This window comes from Vipera berus (genome assembly GCF_964194415.1).
Source record: "Vipera berus genome assembly, chromosome: 4".
Classification (NCBI taxonomy): domain Eukaryota; kingdom Metazoa; phylum Chordata; class Lepidosauria; order Squamata; family Viperidae; genus Vipera; species Vipera berus.
Window position 1 is genome coordinate 12,501 of NC_138206.1, and position 21,770 is coordinate 34,270.

A 21,770-nucleotide genomic window follows, 5' to 3' on the forward strand; every position below is an offset into this window, starting at 1 on the left:
GCGCCGCCAGCAAGAGGTCCGCCGCCGCCCTGGGCTACACCTCGGACCGCTTCGTGCTGCAGCTGCTGCCCCGGGGCGGCCCGCGCCGCGCCCCCGTCATCCACCGGTGAGGACCCGGCCCGCTCGGCGCTCCCGGGGGAACGGGAGGGGGGGCGCTCCTCTCTCACGCTCTTCTCTCCCTCCCTCCCCCCCCCCCCGCAGGGGCTACCACGTCCGGGCCCGAGCGGTGGAGCGGAGCGTGCGGGGCTTCCTGCTGGGCACCCGGGACCACCCGCGCAGGCAGGCAAGTTCGGCCCCCTCCCCCGCCCACCCGCCCGCAGCCCCCGCGGCCCCGCCTGACCGCCCCCCTCTCGCCCCCCCCCCCCCCGCAGGTGGTGTCGCTGGGCGCCGGCTGGGACTCGCTCTACTTCTGCCTGAAGGCGGCGGGGCTGCTGGCGGGAAGCGGCGGGCGGTTCTTCGAGGTGGATCTGCCGGCGGTGGCCTCCCGCAAAGCGGCCCTGATCTCCGGCTCGGCGGAGCTGCGCGCCTTGGCGGGAGGCGGCGGCGGCGGCGGGGCTCTCGGTGGGTATGCGGAGGAGGGAGGGAGGGAGGGGAGAGAGAGGGAAGGGAGCCGCGTGGCCCGGCACCCGAGCGCCCTTCGCCTCCCCTGCAGGGAGCGTCACGTTCTCCGGGGAAGATTACCGGCTCCTGGGCGTGGATCTCTCGGAACTGGCCCTGCTGGAGGGGGCCTTGCGTGGCGCCGGCCTGGACCCCGCGATGCCCACCCTGATCCTGGCAGAGGTGGTCCTGCCCTACATGGAGGTCGAGAGGTTCGTGCTTTCCCGCCCGAAAGGGAAGGTTTTATGCTAAATTTCAGCAGATTGTGACTTTCCAAGGTTAGGATCGCTTGTTGTGTTTCGCATCCTAGATTTAACATGCTTTGTAAGTAGCGTTGCAGCCTGCCTGTTCTGCTGTATACTTTTTGTTTTTGCACTCCTCTGATTCAGCAGACATAACTACCGTGCAGCTTACCAAATAGTTGTCATTTTGAGCTAGAGTTAGAGCCAAACAAGCTTCCCAGCCAAATTTTCATACCTGAGAGTCCTGTCCACAATATTTTGAGCTTGAGGCCAACACATTAATTCCCGTGTTCACAAAGAGACCACTGGAGATCTGCTCCCTGCATCAAGCACTGCTGAAAATTGCAGCATAGCAGCCCTAAAACAGAATAGGAGCAGATTGGAAGCCCCCAGCCCCCCCCCCCCCACAGAGACAGGAGTTTTGGATCCATGGATCCTTCTGCTTTCTCTTTAATCCCGCTGCATCTCCTTAGAGGATATTCAGAACGAGCTATTTCCAAGCTTTGCCAGGTGGGATCTCCTCTCTCAGTCTTAGATCCATCTCCAGCTTTGAACTGGGCAAACATGAACAGTCCTGAAGCTTGTGGGGACTTGGACTTGTTTGCGGGGGGGGGGGGTGTTAGATGGCTCCTTGGCTTCCAGTTGTGTGGCCTGATCTCTTCTTGCTTGGTGCCCTTCACCCTCTCTCTGGTTCATTCCAGGTCAAATGCTCTGATTCAGTGGGCAGCTGGGCACTTTCTGAGGGCCTGGTTCATTCTGTACGAGCAGATTCATCCCAGCGACCCGTTTGGCCGTATCATGCAAAATCACTTCAGCCGCCTACAGTCTCCGCTCCGCTCCCTAACTGCCTACCCAGACTGCAAGGCCCAACAGATGCGCTTTCTCCAGAGGGTGGGTGTGAGACTTGGACTGGTGGAAGGGAGGGGGCAAATAGGATGGCTGTGCCTCGGGCTTAATGCCCTGGCCTTCTCCTCTTTAGGGCTGGACGGAGTGCCACGTCATGGACATGAACGAGTTCTATGGGCGCTTTGTTCCTAGAGAAGAGCAGAAGAGGATTCAAGCTCTGGAGCCCTTTGACGAATTCGAGGTTGGTCTGCCCTGGTTGTTCTGTACCAGCCTGCTACCGGCCCTGCAGAAAAAGCAGGGACAACCCCTTTTACAAGAAGGCAAGAGGCTGGAACTAAGCCTGCCAAATTTATTAACATAAAAACATAAACAGAGCAAAGAGAGCAAGCACAAACCATGAAACAGGAGCTATTCAAACGGTTGCCTTCAGCAAACCAGCCCTCCCACACATTCCCCTTTTAAACAGTTCAGGGCGTGGCTTCTCTCTGCCTCCTTCCGAGGTGCCCCATTGCCTTCCTCTGTTTACTCCTGATTGACTGCCTCCTGTGTCGGGTGTCCTTGAACAGGGCCAGCTGTGGGTCATCTTCATCCACGCTGTCAGGCTCACACAGCTGGTTCTGCGTCGTGACCAGATGGGAGGGGCCTGGCTGAGGGCTCTGTGGAGCCTCAATATTATTCTCAGCAAGCTCTCCAACACCCCCCTCCTCCTCCTCTGAATCGTCCGACCCAACTGCCGAACCCACAGGCTGACCCTGAATCACAACACTGGTGTAGGCAGAATGGGGAGGGAGGCGGGGTGGCTTGCAGCTGGACACGAGGACAGGAGATTCTTTCTCCGTGGCCAGTGTGGAAATACAGTAGGATGGCAGCAGAAGAGAACCGAAATATGATATAAAGGACGTTGGCAAAGTTTTAAAGTAGGATATAAGATAATTCCTACTTGTAGTACTAAAGCAATTTGCATTTGAGCATGCAGCAATATTACACTTAGCTTATAGAAGCACACAAGGTGTTTCTAATCGTGGTTTGCTGCCAGTCTGCTTCCTGAAGTCCTACAGTCTTAAGACCTGGTCTTTTGGGGGGGGGGACCAAAAGACCCATTTGGGTGGGGATGTCTTATTTTGTGGCCGCCCGCCAATTCTATCCCACTGTCTGGTGGCTCGCGTGGGACAGGAGGCCACAAGGCATGCTGGTGCTGCCACCACGAGCAACAGCAGAATTTCATCCCCATGATGGCCTGGCCAGCGCCACCTGCGTGCTTTCTTAACCCTAAGCCCCAGACAGGAGCCTTGGTGGGCTTAACGGAGACGGGAACTGCCTCGGAACTGCCTCGCGCTTGCAGCTCCGAAGGGAAAGCGGCGGCAGTGGAGAGCTCTGCACAGGCCTGCCCTGTTGCGGCCACCATCCCCGTCTGGAGCCTCTGCCTCCTTAGGAGCCTGAGGCTCTGGTCTAGGCGCTTAGGGTTCAATAGTGCACAGCTGGTACCGGTGGGGCCTTCCCAGGGGGATTCTGCTGTTCCTGCTGCTGCCTCCTAAGCCAGCAAATTGGTCCATTTCCAAGTGATCCGTTTGCGAGAAGACGAAGCTTCCAGTCTCCCTCTGGGTGAAAAGTGTGTAACGAATCCGGATCGCCTGCCTCTGCCTCCACGCTTGGACTTACCTGTGCTGTCCCAAGGGGCCGGAGGGCTGTGGCTGCAGCCGGACACCGTCGGTTCCCGTGCACTTGCCGGCTCTTGTCCTGGCCACGCATATTTTTGGGGTAGGGCTTATATTAGGCCCATCCCCACAAAAAAGAGGGTAGAGCTTATTTTCTGGGTGGGTCTGCTGTGCAGAGGTGTTTGTTGTGACTGAGAGCCTGTGGCCGCTGGTGACCTTTGCCTTCCAGGAATGGCACCTGAAGTGCTCCCATTATTTCATCCTGGTCGCATCCAAGGGAGAGGCCTCCTTTGCACCTCCTGCGTTTTCCAGGATGGAAGGTAAAAAGCGCAAGATGTCTCCTCTGCCCCGGGTGCCAGTGGTGACTGGGGGTGTTTCCACCCTGTCTCCTCTCCCCGAACGGGGCAGTTGCATGGGCAGGCCTGACGGAGGCCTGCAGGTCTAAATCCAGTGTACCAAAGTTGACTTAGCTCTGCTAGCTCCCGAAGCATTCCTGTTCAGAGAGGCCACGTTAGCTTTAAAGGGCCTTTTCTTTCGTCCTCTTGTCCGTCCAGGTTTCCTGAAGGAATTAAAGTGTGCTGAACCCAAAACGGTTCCTTCTCAGCAGCAATCTGTGCCATGGATTAATTCCTGCTTGATTTATATGGAATACCAAGGGCTGTAGGTTTCCAAGCAGACTTTACAAAGGGTCTCTTCCAGAGGCAGTTTGTTAATTAAATTGATGCATCACCCATCTGACTGCCACCTGGGCTGCTTACAGCATGGAAAAAGTACATTAGAACATTAATACGTTAAAAACCAAACATTAACATTTTGAAACATTAAAAGCTAAGCTTGCCAACAGTCCCGCTGAATGAGATTAGAATCCTAGGCTTGGAAGGGACCACCACTCCCTTACCCAGTTCAGGAATCCACAGGTCATCCCAAAGAAATGGCTCTCCAATCACCCCATGAAAATCTCCCATAAAGCGGCATCCATGACTTCCGGGCGCCTTCTTGGCTCTCCCTCTTCCTGCCTCTTGGTTTGGATCCCTCCCCCTCCCCCTTGCCGGTTCCTGTCTTAACCTTGGTCATTTTGGAGAATGCGTCCACAACACCCCTTCTGGTGCCGGAAGACCAGCCCCGTGCATCCCTCAGCCTTCCCTTCTTTTGCCTGAATGCCCTTCCCAGCGGCTTCGACCGCTTTCGGGAAGCTCTGAACAGCTCAGCTCTGTTGCCCTAGACCATGGGTAGGCAAACTTGGCTCTTTTATGACTCATGGACTTCAACTCCCAGAATTCCTGAGCCAGCTTGGCTGGCTCAAGGATTCTGGGAATTGAAGTCCATGAGTCATAAAAGCCGAGGTTGCCTACCCCTGCCCTAGACTGAAGGAAATCCTTGGGGGGGGGGAGGAATGACCCCGTGCAAGCCTTGCTTCCTGAGGCTAGGGTGGTCCCCTGGCAAAGACAGTTTGGGAAGCACGAGCAGCCACTCTCTTTGTGCGGGATTGCTTGCTTTGTGTTATATTTTGCTTGTATCTTTTAAGAAGTTTGGGGAATTCATAACATTGTTTTATTTCTTTTTGCTTATCAAAAACTGCCCATAGTCTGATTTACAAATATAGCATTAATTAAGCAAGGCAGGGATAAGGTTTGCTCCCCCTCTCCAAGTACCAGCCTGGATCTAGTGCAGGAGACAGAAGAAAAGGGAAGGTGTTCTTCACCTGCGCTTAACCTGCGGCATTTGCTCCCGTGCGCATGGCAGTGGGGATTGAAGGAGGGGGGCTCACCAGAGAATTGGATCAGTTCTTGAAGACTCCACGTTCGCTTGGGGGCGGGGACCATGGAGAGAAAGGGGGGGTCCCTCCACACCTGGTTGAGAGCTCTCCAGGCACATCTGGTTGGCCACAGATTGCTTAGCCAAGGCGAGCCTTTCTTACCTTGGTTAGGTTCAGGGAGGATCCATGGATCTTTTAGAAAGATTCATTGTCTGGGTAAGAGGAAACTGGGGCTGTGTGGGGATCTTTTCCTGCAGGCTGTGGGAGCCAGATCGGCCTTTCCCGAGGCACCTTGGTCTGGAGGCGAGAGGCTCCCTGTCGCCTTGCCTGCGTGGGTGGCTGCGTTTCACTGCTGGAATGACGTGGCTGTTTCTGCCTTGCAGGCCCCCCGGCTTACTGCACCCCTCGCTTTGCTGGGACTGTAGCTGCGTCCCTCTGCATAGCAGGTGGGGCAGTGGCTGGCCTGAAGCGCTACGGCCATTGTTCGGTGCTCCTTGCCCCAGACGTGATTCTAACCGCTGGAGGTTTTGGGGACCACGCCGGACGCCACTGCCGCCTGACTGAGCTGCATATGCTGGTCAAGCACGAGGATGGTTGGAGAGGCGACAAGGTCAGGCTGGCCGAGCTGGGAACGGCTTGGGGTAAGCGACAGAGATGGGGGTACCCCTTGGTGCAGGCAAGTGGGCCCTCCCTGGCTACAAGAGCTTTCTCCTCTTCCTCCGCAGATGGGCGGCTTTTCCACACCATGAACGTCCTGTGTTCAGGCTGGGCTGTCGTGCTCGGTGGCCGCAAGTCCCCAGTGAGCCCTGCTCTGCCACCCCTCCGCTTAAAGGTGCTGGCGGATGTTGATCCCTTGAGCCCTGGCAGTCCCACCATTGAACTTGCTCTGCTGCCGCCTGTGGAGGGCCTCTCCGTGCCCCGCTGGAGACACACTTCCACCGAAGTCACCCACGAAGGTAGGAAAGAAAAACTCACCCTGTGGGCGGCGGGGGGGTGGGTGGTGGTGGAAGAGGCAGCGAACGACACTGGCCAAGCCGAGCGGCTCTTCTGAGGCTGGTGGGAGACTTCAGGAAATCTCTCCCCACTGCCCTGTGCCTTGTATTCAGCACCCCTAGTTTTGTCAGACACACTCATGCAATAATATTTTTTTGGCACAAGAGTTGGCAGGCATGCGACCCAGTGGGCAAATGCTCCAGGATCTCCTCAGAACAAAGCCAATGGTCCTGGGGCTCAGGAGTCAGAGTCCTTCGGCTTTACGGGAGGAGGACTTCTCCCTAGCATAGCGGCCCCCAACCTTTTGGGCACCAGGGACCGGTTTCGTGGAGAGGGGTTTTCCGTGGGCCAGAGGGGGGCTGTTTTCGCATGCTGCCTGTGTTCCACAGATGGGGCTTTGCTTATTTGTGTGGACCGGTTTCTGACATGCTGCGAACCAGTGCCGGTCTACGGACCTGGGGTTGGCGACCCCTGCCCTGGCAGACCTGAGCTGTGTCGGGTGCCTTAGGAGGAGGAGGAAGAGGAGGAGGAGGAGGAGGAGGAGGGGAAGTTGGGGAGGGGCCTGACATTCTGCTCTCTTTCTAGGACAGGCTTACCTCTTCATCTACGGAGGCTGCAGTTCTGGACAGTCAGTGCGAGCCGATTGGTGTTTTCTGCTTTTGGAGGGGCTCCACCACCAGCAGGTGTAGATGGGTTACGTCCTCTCTGGGCCAGTTTGGGAGTCTGTCCTCCGTTTAAGTGCGAGGGCCCTTTCGGAGGTCTTCTCTTGGCTGGGGTGGCCGGATGGAGAGGCCTGGGAGGTGGGTGGGTTGTGCCTGAATTTGAAGGTTGGCCTCTGTGTCATCTCTTCCACCAACAGAATAGCGTAGAGAGCTCCTCCGAAGAGCTTAGGACCCCAAGGGTCTCCCTTCTTGATTCTCTCTTATTCCTGTCAGAAATAGTAATTAACTTGCTTAAACTCTGGCCAGATTAAACACCTCAGGGGACCTAAACCCATAGGAACCTGGAGTTGGAAGGTCTTGTGGTCCAGCCCCCTGACCAGCAAAAATCCTTAGGCCATTCCCAAATAAATGACTGGCTTGAAAACCTCCAGTGGTGGAGGCCCTGCTTTTCCAAGCAGCGGCTACTCGAGAGCTCTCGTGAGGAGATTTTTCCTTATTCCGTGTTTGGGTCTTTCTCTATAGGGCTTCCCACCAGCGGGCTCTTGTCCTGCCCCAGGGTCCCACAGGGAAGACACGCCTGGCCTCTTCCCCTGGGAAGCCCTTCAAGCAGGGGAAGGCCGGGCTCCCATCTGCCAGAGCCTTCTCCAGGCCAAACATACCCAGTTTCTCCAGCCACTTTTCTCAGGGTGTAGTCTCCCTCCTCGGCTTCACTCGTTTCTGTTCCTTGGCATCCTTCTTGTACCAAGGTCACCAAAACTGGAGACGGTCTTCCAGGTGAGGTCTGAGCAATGCGGTGTTGGGGGAACCGCCAGTCAAGGTTCCGGCTAAAGATTCTAGCGAAGCAAATATACCATAGCCTTTCCGATCTCTAATGCAACGCTTTATTGGATACAGCGTACCGGCACTGTTGAAAAGAAAACCAGCTCTGGCAGTATGGTGGGAAAAAGATAATTAAAAGAGTAAAACTTTCCCTCCCCCCCTCGCACAGCAACTTTGAGGTGTCACTTCCTGTGATCTTGGCCCTGTGCCTCCGTTGGGGAGGCAGCCCACATCGCATTAGCTCACTGGGCAGCTCCAGGGCGTGCTGGCTCATGCCTCTGGCAGCACACCCAGGTCCATCTCACGTGTTACTCCTCAAGTGCCACAACCATTTGTCCTTACAACCTATGTCTCGCCACCAAAGAGCACTTGGTTGGAAGGAAGCTAATATTCAGGTTTATAATGATAATTTTGAACCCTGAGCCTCTTCTGAGATATCAGTAGTTTCCCCCCCCCCCTCCAGCTTGGTAGCATCTGCAGATGGCTGAACGTTCCTTCTCCCCTTTTGTCTTGAGTCATGGATCACAGCGTTGGATGCCGGCTGGTCCAGTGGAGGCGCCTGGGGCAGGTCCTTGCCCTGCTGTCTGGGAAGAGTTCGGCCCTGCTGCTCCTGAGGAAGTGGCCAGGATGGCACCTCTGCTTTAGACTCCCGGCTTGTGAAAGCTTCCTGGGAGGGATGGGCGGGTGGGCTCTGGCAGGGATGAATGCTTCTTTACAGGAGGGGGCAGCCCCCCCAGCGCTTTAAGGTGGCTCTTGCCCACCCTCCTCTTAAGAAGCCATCACTAGATTCACCTTATTGGATAATTTCTGACCAGTCTCCAATCTTCCCTTTTTGGGGAAAGGTGGTCAAGGTGGTGGTTGCGTGGCAGCTCCAGAGGTTTCTGAGACTTTTACCAGTCAGGAGTCTGGCCTGGATGTGGGACAGAAATGGTTGCCCTTTTTGATGACCTCTGGCGGAATCAAATGGGAGTAGCCCATCCGTGCTTGACCTCTCAGCAGCCTTTGATACCATCGACCCCGATGTCCTTCAGGGGTGAGGAGTGGGGGCTTTGTGCTACCCTGGTTCACTTCCCTCCTCAGTGGCCACTCTCAGTCGGTGTTGATAGGAAGCGAGAGGTCCAGTCCTCTCCCACTGCTTCGCAGCGCCCCGCAGGGCTCGGTACATCCCCCACTTCTGTTTCATCTCTGCATGAAACTTCTGGGTGAGATCATCCATCACCATGGCCTGAGATGCCATCAATATGCAGATGTGCGTCTGCCTATTGCGTGTCTCTGCCCATAGTGAGGTAAAGCGATGCTGTGACTTCCCTCCCTCTCGCAGTGTGCTTGGAGGCCGTTGAGGGACGGATGGGGAGCAACGGGCCGAAACTGAGTCCTGGCAAGACAGAATAGCTCTGGGTTTGGGGTTCTTTGGCCCGTGGAGATTTGACGCTTTTGGTCTTGGATGGGGGGCACTGCCCCAAACAGACCCTGTGCGTAATGTGGGGGTGGACGTGAGCAGGTGGCAGTCATGGCCAGGAGGGCCTTTGCACAACTGCGGGTTGTGTGCCAGTTATTAGCCTTCTTGGACCAACAATCAGTGTTTACAATCACTCGTGCCCTATTTACCTCTTGTCTTGACTGTTGCAATGCTCTGTGGGGGGCTGCCCTTGAAAAGCATCCGGAGGTTCCAGTTGGTGCAAAATACAGCAGTTTTATCGGACCCAGATGTGCACATGTGTCACCTCTGCAGGAGCTGCATTGGCTGCCAATTTGCTTCCAGGTGAAATTCAAGGTGCTGGTTGTCACCTTTAAAGCCCTGGATGGCTTGGGACTGGGTTATCTGAGGGACCATCTCTTGCCGATCACGTCCACCCGACCCACCAGAGCGGGGAGGCAAGGAATGTTGCAGGTCCTGTCCCTAAAGAGGTCCATCTGGCCAGACCCTTGAAGAAAGGCCTTCTCCATGGTGGCTCCCTCCCTTTGGAATATCACCCCTTGCAGAGATTAGACTGGCCCCCACTCTGGCACTCTTCCGGAAAGCCCTGAAGACTTGGTTCTGCCAAGGGGCCTGTGGGGAACGCAAAGCAGGATGGGGCCCATCAAGTGGCTCATTTGATAGTGTGTTGTCGCCAAGGGAGTGGGTGGGAGGGCACTGTTTTTTATTCTCTCATGCTGGGCTTTTACTGTTTGTAAGCTGCCCAGAGTCGCTGAGAGTGAGTGGGTGACCATATACATTTTCCAAATAACCTTTAGCCAGGACAGAATCCTGGACATGCTCCACTACGCACCTCTCTTGGTTAAGGGTTAGGTTTTATGAAGGACCAGAGATTGTGGATGGTCCAGCTGTCGGGCCATCCCTCGCACGTTCTCCCATTTGATCAAGAAGGTGGCTGGTCAGCGGTCAAATGCCTTACATCTTGCATCTTGGCCAGCTAACCTGGTTGCGTCCAAGAGAGCCGTAAGATTTGTCTACCACAATCTGATTTTTAACGAATCCACTGCAGGCTGATAGCATTCGTCTTGTTCCTTTCAAGGGGCTTGATTTATCTTTTGCAGTAGGCGTTGGTTGAAATGCTACGTTGCCTCCCGGTCTACTTTCGGGCACCTTCAAAGATTGGAATAGCATTAGCCCTGCTCTGGTCTTCTAGTTTTCTAAATCGCTGGCCCAGGGTTGACTTGTATTCTTGAGAAAAAGAAACAATCTTTTTAACAAAGATAGTGAGATTTGCGTTCACTCCAAATGATGGCTCTTACGGCCTCTGCTTGCTTAGCTGAGCCGTCCACATCTTTGGAAGGGTGGTGGTTTAGTGAGGGTCTCCACGACATCTTCCACATTGTGCATTTTGGTCAGAAAAGGAAGCAGTTGGCAACAATATTGTCATCCCCTCTGTACATGCAATCTTTTTCAGTTTGGCGCACTTATTCCCCCCCCCCCCCAAGATAGGCAAGTGTATTCCTTGTGAAGGCTAACCCACTGTTGTGTGTGACCATTGACTAAGAAATCCATGCCTCGTGTTGGCACAGGATGCTGCTTTGGGGGGGGGGGGGCGCATTTTTCATTTACTAAGGAAAAAAAATGTGTTGTGCATCTCTGCAAAAGGGGTGAAAAATGAGTTCTGGGAGAAGCCCTGGTTTTGCCAGCTCTCTCTTGGGCAGGCACTTCGTTCCAGGGAAGTACGAGAGGTGCCCTTCGCTTCAGTGGGGCAAGGAAGGCTTTCAGCTCATCTTCGTTTTGATTGGGCTTCTGTGCCACCTATCTCACTCATGCCTCCCCTCCCCTCCCTCTTGTCAGATCCCAGTGGAGGGTCCCGTTCCAGCCGGCCGTCACTCACACAGTGCCTGCAGCTGGGCAGGGGGGGTGCTCATCGCCGGTGGCCTAGCAGCCTCTGAGGAGCCACTGGGCAGTCTCCTGTTTCTGGAGCCAGCCGCGAGAGGCTTCCGGTGGCATTCTCTCGAGACCTGCCCCCCGCTCACGCCCAGGTAAGTCAGTCGCTCACCTGCTCAGGCAGGAGGGATTTTGCTTGCCGCCCGGCTGCCAACCTGCAGCTAATGCAGGTTAGTTCAGAGAACTGAACTTGCAGCCCTGGAGCCGAGGCTGCACTTACTTTAGTTGTGCACGGAGGAATGTTTAAAAAAATGAACCAGATGCTACGTCGCTCTGAGAAAGAGGCCATGGGTTTGTTTGTGGCTGGGGAAGGGGTGGTGCCTTCGAGGGGCTTCACCGTGGTGGGGGTTCCTCTTCTAGACCAGCCCACCTGATCCTCCCAGCCAGAACAGCCACAAACACGCTGCAGATGGCAGCAGCAGTGGGCACCCGCTCTCTACCCCAGGTGGAGAAAGAAAAGAGGGGTGGTGGGCGCTGACTTCCATGGAGCCCTGGCTTCAGGACTGACGGGCACCTTCATCTCGAGGTGCGTTGCAAGGGAAGAGTTGTATGTGAGAGATGTTGGCTTTGGATTCAGCTCTGCCTCAAGGAAGACCATCCGGAGGGGACATTTCTCCATCCAGGTCCAAACTGCAATGCTGCAGAAAGCGGGGGCCGAGAGAGAGCAGAAGCCAGGCGGCCTGGCCCTGCTTGATAATTGTGGCCTAAGCAGTTGCTTAGAGCCTCCTGTGGATCACGTGGTGACAGCCTGTCACAGGGTGACTGAGGACCCAGTTGCATCGCATGGCTATATCTTCGCTCCCAGAATTATCGGCCCGCTGCTTGGCTACCAGCGCTTCCCCCACCCACCCACTGAAGTGGTGGCAGCGCCAGAGAGAGCTGCGGTGCTGCTGGGGCTCTGCTGAGGCCCCAGGATCAGCACTCGAGGCTCCAGCTGATGAGCGCTGCGTGAAAAGGGCAGCCCGGCAGTGATTGGACGCCTGGGGGAGGAGGGGAGAGGATATGGAAGGAGGGGCTTTGGCGGGAAGGAGGAGAAGTGAGGGGGGAGAAAAGGCGATAGGGAGGAGAGGAGAGATGGCGGGGCAAGCCTGAGGGAGAGGAGGGGACAGCAATTGGCCCTTTGAGGGCAACCGGAATGGTCATGCGGCCCTCGATGAAATTGAGTTTGACGCTGCTGATCTAGAGTATCGAGTGTAGCCACTGTTAATGAGGAGGGAGGACCACCGCCACCCTGACGCTTGGCCCCGCCTGCCTGCCTGCCTGCCTGCCTGCAATTCAGCCGGTGCCCGTCCCGTCCCCAGATCATTGGGAAGTGGGAGACGCCACACGGCCTTGGCCAAGGAACAGACTGGGTGCTCTCATGGGCAGGCCTCACAGAAACAAACCAGGGATTCTTTCTGACAAACTAGGAGAGGAGGTGGTAGAGAAGGTGTGTTTTGCTAGTAGATCAGATGGATCCCAGCCTTTCTCTACTGAGGAAGCTTTCCTTGTGCCCCCCACTCCCAAACAAAAAGGCTTGGCTGGGTCTCGGCTCTTCCCATCAAACGCAGAGGAGAGCCTCCCATCTCTTGCTTTCACCCAGCAAAGTTTGGTTTTCTCAAGAGGGGCAGAGCCACCGGGGGGGGGGGAAGCGTTGGGGACCTGGAGAAGCTGGAACCGGCCCAGCGCTGGAGGACTAAATACCCTCCCCCCTTCTTTTTGGTCTTCCGCCCAGGTATTCACACACGGCTCACGTACACCGTGGGAAGCTTTTGCTCGTGGGTGGGGTCTGGCTGAGCCCTCCTTCGGTGCCAGGCGTTGCCGTGATAGACCTGGAGACAAGAGCCCTGGCGGAGTATCGTATTGACACAGTGAGTTGAAACTGAGGCAACTAGACTTTGGGTTCCCCTCGGCTCTTCTCCCCACGGAGGCGAAGCACCCTCGGTCAGGGTCAGCAGCAGGAGAGGCTGTTCTTCTGGTACTGATTCTGGTACTTTCCCCCCCAGTATCTGAGTTACCCGGTTCATTGGCTCAGTTGTCTTCTACAGAAGACAGTTAAATTTATTTTGCAGAAGACAGGTGTTGCCAGGCCAAGCTTGATCCTCTCCTTTGTTTTGCTGTTCACAACTGTTGGAGGAATACGCTTCCTCCCTTGCTAGAGCCAATAAAAGGAGCTGAGTAGGTCTTTGTGCCTTTTCCGCAGGAGCCTTGCTACAGATGCACTTCTGGATTGATAAATCGCGAGTCAGGAAACAGATACCTGAAAAGAATGTGAGGGCCCCCCCCCGTGTGATTTCTGCCTCAACCCCATGCTGAGCCCAGGAATGGGATTTACAGGGCATTTAGAAAGTATTCAGACCCCCCCTCCTTCACTTCTCTCAATTTTGCTATGCTGCAACCTGATTCTACAGTTGTTGAAATTCCGTTTTTTTCTCTCATTAATCTACTCTGTACTCCATAATGTTAAAGTGAAAACAGAATTTTAGAAACGTCTGTAAATGTATTGAAAAGGCAGAAATACCACATTGGCATAAGTATTCAGACCCTTTGTAACAACACTTGAAATTTAGCTCAAGTGCCTCCGTTTCTCTTGATCGTTGCTGACATGTTTCTATACCTTAATTGGAATTGACCTTTGGTAAATTAAATTGATTGGACGTGATTTGGAAAGGCACACGCCTCTATAGAAGGCCTCACAGCTGACAATGCATACTGCAGCAGAGCAAAACCCACGAAGTCAAAGGAACTGCCTGCAGAGCCCAGAGACAGGGCTATTGCAAGGCACAGATCTGGGGAAGGCTACAATAAAATTTCTGATGCCCTGAAGGTTCCTAAGGGCACAGTGGCCTCCATAGCTCTCAAATGGAAGGCGTTTGGCAGAACCAGGACTCTTCCAAGAGCTGGTCGTCTGGAGAAACTGAGCCATCGGGGAAGAAGGGCCTTAGTAAGAGAGGACTTACTAAGTCCGATGGACGGAGCTCTGGAGATCCATGCCCCAAAGATACTTCAGAGCTGCTTCTTGGATGAGAAGCGAAACATCTCCAAAGAAAAACAAGGAACTTGTCCAGTTGCCTCGTGAAAAAGCATCTTTGGGACAGCTGTCAGCTGGATGACTGAAAATCTCCAGAGATCCTGTGTGCAGATGGGACAGAGTTTCAGAAGGTCAACCATCAAGCCCCTCCTCAGTGCAGAACACGTAAAAGCCTGCTCGGAGTTTGCAGAAAAGCACCTGAAGGACTCTCAGACGGTGAGGGATGAGATTCTCTGGTCTGATGGAACCAGGATTGAACTCTCGGGCCTCCCTTCTACACGTTGCATCTGGAGGAAACCAGGCACCGATCAGTATCATCCCAACTGTGAAGCGTGGGGGGGGGCGGCATCAGGCTGAGGAGCTGTTTTGCAGCAGCGGGGACTGGGAGGTTGGCCAGGGTCGGGGGAAAGCTGACTGGAGCAAAGTACAGGGGGGATATCCTCAGGGAGAACCACAGCTCTCGGAACCTCAGACTGGGCCGAAGGTTCACTTTCCAACACGACAACGATCCTAAGCACACAGCCAAGACGACACAGGAGTGGCTTAGGGACAACGCCAGAGCCCTGACTTGAACCCTATTGAACACCTCCGGAGGGATCTGAAAAGGGCTCTCCACCAGCGGTTGCCATCCAACCTGACTGAGCTTGGGAGGATCTGCAAGGAAGATTGGCAAAAAATCCCCCAATCCAGGTGTGCAAAGCTTGTTGCATCACACCTGAAGACGCGCGGCTGTAATGCTGCCAAAGGTGCTTCAACAAAGGTACTGAGTGAAGGGTCTGAATACTTATGGCAACATGATATTTCAGTTTTTTCTTTTTAATAAATGTACCGACATTCCTAAAATTGTGTTTTCACTTCATCATCATGGGGTACCGAGTGTAGGTTAATGAGGAAAAAATGTATTTCAGCAACAGGCTGCAGCATAACAAAATTGACAAAAGCGAATGCACTGTAATTTACAGGAGGAGGAGGCGAGGCGTGTATCGCTCAGATACTCTCAAGAGCAGGTCCAGAGTTTACCCAGAGCTGCCAAGGGCACAAGCAGCAGCAGGGGCTCAGAAAGGCATGAAGGTATCCCTGCCAAGAAGGAGGCGAGGCCTGGAGAACAAACCCAGGGCAAGGCTGTTCGGGAAGGGAGGCTGCTGGCTCCCGTGCGCTGGGGAGGAAGAGGAGCAGAATCGGGGAGCAAGAGACTTCCCAGGAAGTGCTGCGCTGCGATCTGATGTGCCTGGATCCTCCTGGGGTCCCTGTGGCAGGTGGAGACTATCGTCCCGCTTCACATTTCCCGTTGTGTTGAACCAGGAGCTCACTTGCCCCTTAATGCCTACCCTTAGAGGGGAAGAGGAAGAGAAGGTAGATCTGCTTTTGTCTTCTCAGCTGCCTGGTTCCTAAAGTTGCCTCTTCTCCCTTGCATCTGTTGCAGACATTTCTGGAGTGGCCCCTGATGTTACACAACCACAGCAGTGTCTTCCTGCCTAACGGGGAGGAGATGGTCCTTATTGGGGGTGGCGGAAACTGCTTCTCTTTTGGGACTCATCTGAACTGGTCGCCTGTCCGCCTGGATCTGAGCAGCCTCTGGAGGGCTGGGCCCTGACAGGAGACAGGCCGAAGAAGCACCGGGTGATACAGTGGACTGGACTCCTTGCGTCCAAGAAGGTCCTCCGGCTCGGCCCGTTGGACACAGTGGCAGCTGCGCTCCTGCTCCACGGAGATAATTCCGTGGGTGACCCCTGGCTGCTGGGGCAAGGAGTCCAGGCACAGGAGGTCACCCACCCTAAAATGATCAGTTCTGTCTCCTTTGCTGCCTCCCAGACAGTGGCCGCTGTCAGTAAGGGTCCGGTAGGTTTCTGGGGGATTTCTACAGTTTCCTCCATAGACCCTCTCATCTGCTATACCTGTGACAACCTTTTGGTGCAGCATTTTCTACTGATTTCAGCTGCTTGGAGGGAGCAAAAGGGGTTTGTTCCCAGTGGAAAGCAAAGCTGTTTTCCTTCCAGGCCATTCTGTGTTCAGTTCTGAGCCTCTGGGTTATATCCTAAATAATTGTAATTATCTCCTGCTAAGTAGGTGACATTATTCACTTAATAGCAAATATAAGATTTTGCTGTATTTGAAAGGATCAGCTGCAGTGACAAAAATCCATTACTGAAGTATTCTGTAAAAAAAAACTTTAAAAAACCAAGTTGGGATGAAGAACCTGAACCAACACCAGCCCATGGTGCTTAACACTCCACCTCCTGCTGTGTGGCGGCTGCTGCTGCTGCTGCTGATAGAATCCAGGGAAGAAGCAGCTCCTTGGCTTTCCTCCTGTTCTCCACCCATCCTCCTGATTTCTGCAGCCGGCAACACCCTCCAGGAGCCCAAAGGCAGGGACAGCATCCATCTTGGCAGGAGTGGAGTTTCTCTAAATCTGTTTTATTCCTCAAAAAATGCCGTGGCCACTAGATGGCGGTGTTTCTCACCCGAAGACAAACGGATTCCAGGGGAAAGCCGGAAGGGCTGCTTGAGGATCCAAAGGGCTCTGGGTTTCTGCCTCCCAGAGCAGCTAATCGGATCCCTTTTCTTGCCGACTTGTGAGCTTAGCCACAGACTGCTACCTGGGTCAGTCACCAGGAGGCCCTGGCTGGGGTCTTGTAGCACACTAGCTCCCATCCAGCCAACCTCTTTCTGCCCTAGAACGCTCTGCAGACTCCTGTAAATCTTGGAGTTCCAGCTAATCACGGCTTGCTCAATCACAGTTTAGCATGTTGTGCAAACAGCCCTCATGGGGAGGGCAGTCCTTCTCTGGAGGACCTGGGCCTCACCGTCTTTTCCTTCCTTTGAAAAGAAAGTCATCACCTCCTCGGTGAAGTTTGCAAACTGTCCTATTCCTGGGTAAGACCCTTCCCTGTTTGGTTTGGCAGCACGGCTTCCTCAGCCCCCACCCCGTTTGCTTCTCCTCAAAGATGCTTGTGGCCCAAACGCCACCCTGCTCCCGCCCCCAAGCCAGGCTGGATTTGAACTCGGCCACGCAGCCTGTTGCAATAAGGACTAGAAGCCGAGTCTCCTTTTGCTAGAAACCCAGGAGCGGCTTCTGCAGATCTGTGGCCCCTGGAGCCCATTGCTGAGAAAGCCTGCTGGGGCAAGCGGGAGGGGGGTGTTTGGGCCAAAGGAAGCCAGCACTTCCTGGCGGAAAGGGCTTGGCTGCCTTTCTCTTCCTCTCTGGAAGGGAGGGGCTGGATGGGGTCCTCTCCATCCCAGGCCGCAGGGTAGGGTGACCTCAGACAGACAGTCGCCTTTGCTCCCAATGCTAGGCAAGGGGATGAGGACCCCGGGAGGATGGTCTCTGGGTTAGGAATGATCTGCAAGCAAACAGCCAAGCTCAGAGAGCACCAAGGAGCCTGTGGTCTTCACACCACATGCGTAACTGTCAGAGCTGGGGCAGAATGTTGTGTGAACTGCGCCAGTAGGGGAGCAGATTTTACCCAAAATGTCATCAGGACAATTGTGGGTCCACTTCATGTAAACTACAAAACCTCAGTCAACTGCAGAGCAGTGTCTCAGCCCCCCACGCAGATGTTTGCCCTGGGCCATTCCAAAAAGATGGCAGTGTAGCCCACCTCCTGCTGTTCCCTCCCCCCCCCCATTAGCCCTGTCCTTGTGGGATGCTGGGCAGGGCTGGAGTAAAAGGCTGGGGCTGATATTCCGCACCCCAACCCAGTGAGCTCCCCCCCTGCCCCCATTCTGGCTAGGAGGGCTGATGCACCTGCTTTTGAAAGCCTGAGACCTGGAGAAGCCCCACCCTCGGAACCCGTAGGGGTGGCTACTGCCTGGGATCTTTCCTCATATTCACTAATCCGATGCTATGCCAAGGTAACTGCCCCTGGAGCAATTCCCAAGGATGTCCTAGCAAGTCTGTAGATCACAGGCCCACTTGGCTTGTGAAGGCAGCCTGGGAAGGGCCATGGTATCAACCTCCTTGAGGGAGACAGTGCTGTGCCTGCTCCTTAAGAGGCCGTCACTGGGCCCCTTCATCCTGGATAACTCAGCCAGTTTCCAGCCTTCCCTTTTGGGGGAAAAGTGTGCAGAAGGTGGTTGGCAGTTGCAGAGGGACTTGACCCATTTCAGTCAGGCGTCAGACTGGAGAATGGTACAGAGATTAAAGTTGGCCAGACCTGTGGATGCCCTGGACTGAGCTGCAACAGGGCCAGTGCATCCAACCTTGTGCTCCTTGATCTCCCAGTTTCTGATGCCTTTGACCACGGAATTCAGCTGGACCGGTTATGGGGTTGGGAGAGTGAGGTGGTTAGATTCTTGGAGGCCTGTCTCGGTGTCGATAGGAAGGGAAGGGGTCGTGCCTGTGGGCCCTTCCTTGTGGCGCCCCTCAGAGTTCAATGCTTTCTCCCCTCTGTGAGTCCACTGGGTGGGCGCATCAGTTTGGCGTTTGGCTCCATAGTTTTTATTCCCCAACTATCTTGTAGGAGTCCTGCCTGGTCCAGCCAAGCGATCAGTGGGTGAAGGATGCCTGCAATGCCCCATTGGCCGTCCCAGAGGCATCGGTGCCCACCTCCTGGCTCTTGCTGCCTTGCAAAATGGGGTCATTGCTTTCAGAAGTACATGTGAGGATCCAGGGATTGATATTTGGAGGCTGCAGAAGTTTTAGCAGTTTGGAATTAGATGGTGAACTGCAAGATCTCCAATTATTTTTACATTGCGCGTCTATCTATGCCATGATTTCTAATGGAGATATTGGCTTGGCTTGACATCTGTTTTGCGTAGAGTCGTCTATTTTAGGTTTTTCAGCATCTGCTTTCATTTGGAGTCCATGACGCAAACTAAAACTCTCTTCAGAGCTGCTATGAAAGTCACGAACTACTCTGAAACCCTGACACCCCTTTTCCTCTTTCCAAAAGTGCTCTGTTGCTGCAAAAAAACAGATGTTATACTTGGTAAAAGGCCTTGGTCCCATCAGCCCATTTTAGTTCAGATACTATGAAGGTGGGGAAGGGGGAGGCCCTCCATCCCCCCCCAAAGGAGAATTAGACAATGGAGGACAGAGGAGCTGGCTAACCCTACCCCTAAATTCTTTCCTGCAAATCACATCTCTGGATTACTTCTCCTGCCTCCCCCACCTGCTCAGCTACTTTCTGCTTTAAAATAGAGCACAATAATAATGAAAACTGTTGAATGCATTTGGGTCAATATAAAAGGGGGGGGGAAACAACATCACCATAGGTGAATACTATAGGCCAACCAACCAACCAGAGGAAATACATGAACTTTTTGCTAGTCAGCTAGCTACAATATGTAGAAAGTACATCACAATAGTAATGGGGGACTTTAACTACCCTGACATAAACTGGGAGACAAACTGCACCAAATGGAAGATCAAACAGGCTCCTGACAAACCTAGCAGAAACTTTGTCTCCCAAAAAGTAGAGAAGGGAACCAGGGGATCAGCCATATTTATTTTTTTTTATTTTTTTTAATCCCATTTATATCCCGCCCTTCTCCGAAGACTCAGGGCGGCTTACAATTTAAGCACAAACCAATGTGCTTAGCAGTAGCCTTCATTCTATGTATATGCCTGCTTATTAGGGCTTTCGGGGCCCCCCCAAGCGGCATTATTACAAAGTCAGCTTATTGCCCCCCACAATCTGGGTCCTCATTTTACCTACCTGGGAAGGATGGAAGGCTGAGTCAACCTTGAGCCTGGTGGGACTCAAACCTGCACTAATTGCAGGCAGCTGGTGTTACTTAGGGAGGCGTTAGCCCACTGCTCCACCAAGGCTCTTGGACTTAATTCTCACTAACAGAGATGAAATGATAGAAAGTGTTGGAGCTACAGGAACCTTGGGGGACAAGGATCATGCAATATTGGAATCAACATTATGCAAGGAGAAGCTATAGAACAAAGTCAAACTAGAGTCTTGGGCTTAATTCCACACATGAGAATCCTCAAGGGGAAAACAACTCAAGAAGCTTGGGAAATTTTGAAAAGTGAGATTATAAAAATCCAGTCTAGCACAATACCAATGAAGAAGAAAAACAGCAGCTCCCAAAAGAAACCAGCATGGCTGCATAATGAACTCTGATAAATTGAAAGACAAAAAGGATAAGTGAAAAAAGTGGAAAGAGGAGCACATAAGGCAGAATATCAGCAAGTGGCCCAAGCCTGCAAAGATGAAGAGAGGAAAGCTAAGACTCAAAATGAACTAAGGCTTGTGACAAAAATAAAAAATAACAAAAACGGCTTCTTTCAACATGTAAAAATCAAGAAAAAAGTCAAGGAAACGATTGATCCTTTAGTGGGAGAAAGTGGCAAGAAGGTGACAAGCAACAGGAAGCAAGCAGAACGATTTGTCTTTTGCATCCATCTTTACACAAAGGGAAAAAACAGTCCAAACTATCAAAAAAGTACCCCATAAACATGAATAGAATAGAATAGAACCTTGGAGGTCTTCTAGTCCAGCCCCCTGCTTGAGCAGGAGAACCTATACTATTTCAGACAGGTGACTATTCAGTCTTCTTAAAAACCTCCTTTCCGGAGACAAGCTGTTCCACTGGTTAATTGTCCTTCCTGTTAGGAAGTTTCTCCTTAATGCCAGGTTGCTTTTCTCTTTGGTCAGTTTCCAACCATTGTTTCTTGTCTTGCCCTAGAAACAAAATGTCTATGGAGATTCTAAATCATTCAGGTCATGGTTGTCCCAAAGCTTTTTCAGGAGGCAACTGGACTTCCTTGTTTTTCCCTGAAGACGTTTTGCTTCTCATGCAAGAAGCTTCTTCAGCTCTGACTGGATGGTGGGAAATAGGAGAATTCATTTGCATTCCTTTATTGTTGTTGATGCCCCTGGAGGCTTATCTGTGTCCTCAGGGTCACCTGAGTAGTGCAAGTGGGTATGGAGCCTTCTTGGAACTGTTGACAGGACTGTTGTAGACTGGAGACAGAGGATGTCGTATCCTTCCCTCTCTGTTGAGAGAGGGCTATTCAATTTTGATATAAATGGCCTCTTTGATCCCTTTTTAGAAACACAAGTTAAAATAGGCAAGAAAATCATAAGTGAACACCTGTCCACCGTGGACGAATTCAAATCACCAAGACCAGATGGACTACACTCCAAGGAACTGACAGACGTAATCTCAGAACCACTAAAACTATATCTTTCAAAGATCCTGGAGCACTGGGGAACTATCAGAGGACTGGAAAAGAGCTGAAGTAGTCCATCTTCAAAAAAGGGAGGAAAATGGATCCATGAAACTACAGACCTATCAGCCTGATCTCAATACCTGGGAAGGTTCTGGAAAAGATAAGCAACAAATCAGCAAGCACCTAGAGGCAAGCAAAGTCATAACCAAAAGCCAATGTGGGTTTGTCAAAAACAGATCATGCCAGACAAATCTTATTGCATTCTTTGATTAAGTGACAAAATTAGTGGACCAGAGGAATGCTGGGGATGAAATTTACTTGGATTTCAGTAAGGCATTTGATAAAGTAGACCACAACCTACTACTTGATAAGATAGAAAAATGTGGGTTAGACAGCATCACCACCAGATGGATTTGTAGCTGGCTGGCCGTATGGTCCTCAATGGAATTGCATTTACATGGAGGGAAGTGTGTAGTGGGGTGCGCCAGGGCTCTGTTCTGGGCCCAGTGCTCTTCAACATCTTCATCAACAATTTGGACGAGGGGATAGATGGGAAACTCATCAAATTTGCAGACGACACCAAGGTGGCAGGAATAGCCAACACTCCAGAAGACAGGCTTAAGATACAGGAGGATCCGGACAGACTTGATTAAACACTGGGCGCTATCTAACAAAATGAAATTCAATGGTGAAAAAA

The 21,770-nt window shown here is 53.0% G+C and overlaps 1 protein-coding gene across 2 annotated transcripts in view; it reads left to right on the forward strand.

The window, feature by feature from the left end:
- LCMT2 (leucine carboxyl methyltransferase 2) overlaps positions 1-20,497 on the forward strand; it is a 20,645-nt gene extending 148 nt beyond the window's left edge. Inside the window, exons 1-15 of one of the 2 annotated variants that reach the window (XM_081327583.1) lie at positions 1-106; positions 202-283; positions 372-561; positions 653-809; positions 1,541-1,730; positions 1,819-1,926; positions 3,570-3,660; positions 5,480-5,737; positions 5,822-6,052; positions 6,675-6,772; positions 10,845-11,032; positions 12,652-12,787; positions 13,120-13,187; positions 15,371-16,821; positions 18,408-20,497. The exon at positions 1-106 is cut by the window's left edge and continues 148 nt beyond it. In XM_081327583.1, coding sequence (XP_081183709.1) covers positions 1-106; positions 202-283; positions 372-561; positions 653-809; positions 1,541-1,730; positions 1,819-1,926; positions 3,570-3,660; positions 5,480-5,737; positions 5,822-6,052; positions 6,675-6,772; positions 10,845-11,032; positions 12,652-12,787; positions 13,120-13,187; positions 15,371-15,392 — 1,925 coding nt within the window. In that variant the 3' untranslated portion in view covers positions 15,393-16,821; positions 18,408-20,497. The remainder of the gene's footprint in view (positions 107-201; positions 284-371; positions 562-652; positions 810-1,540; positions 1,731-1,818; positions 1,927-3,569; positions 3,661-5,479; positions 5,738-5,821; positions 6,053-6,674; positions 6,773-10,844; positions 11,033-12,651; positions 12,788-13,119; positions 13,188-15,370; positions 16,822-18,407) is intronic. The other variant, XM_081327582.1, reaches the window with a different exon arrangement.
- The last annotated feature ends 1,273 nt before the right edge of the window (positions 20,498-21,770 follow it).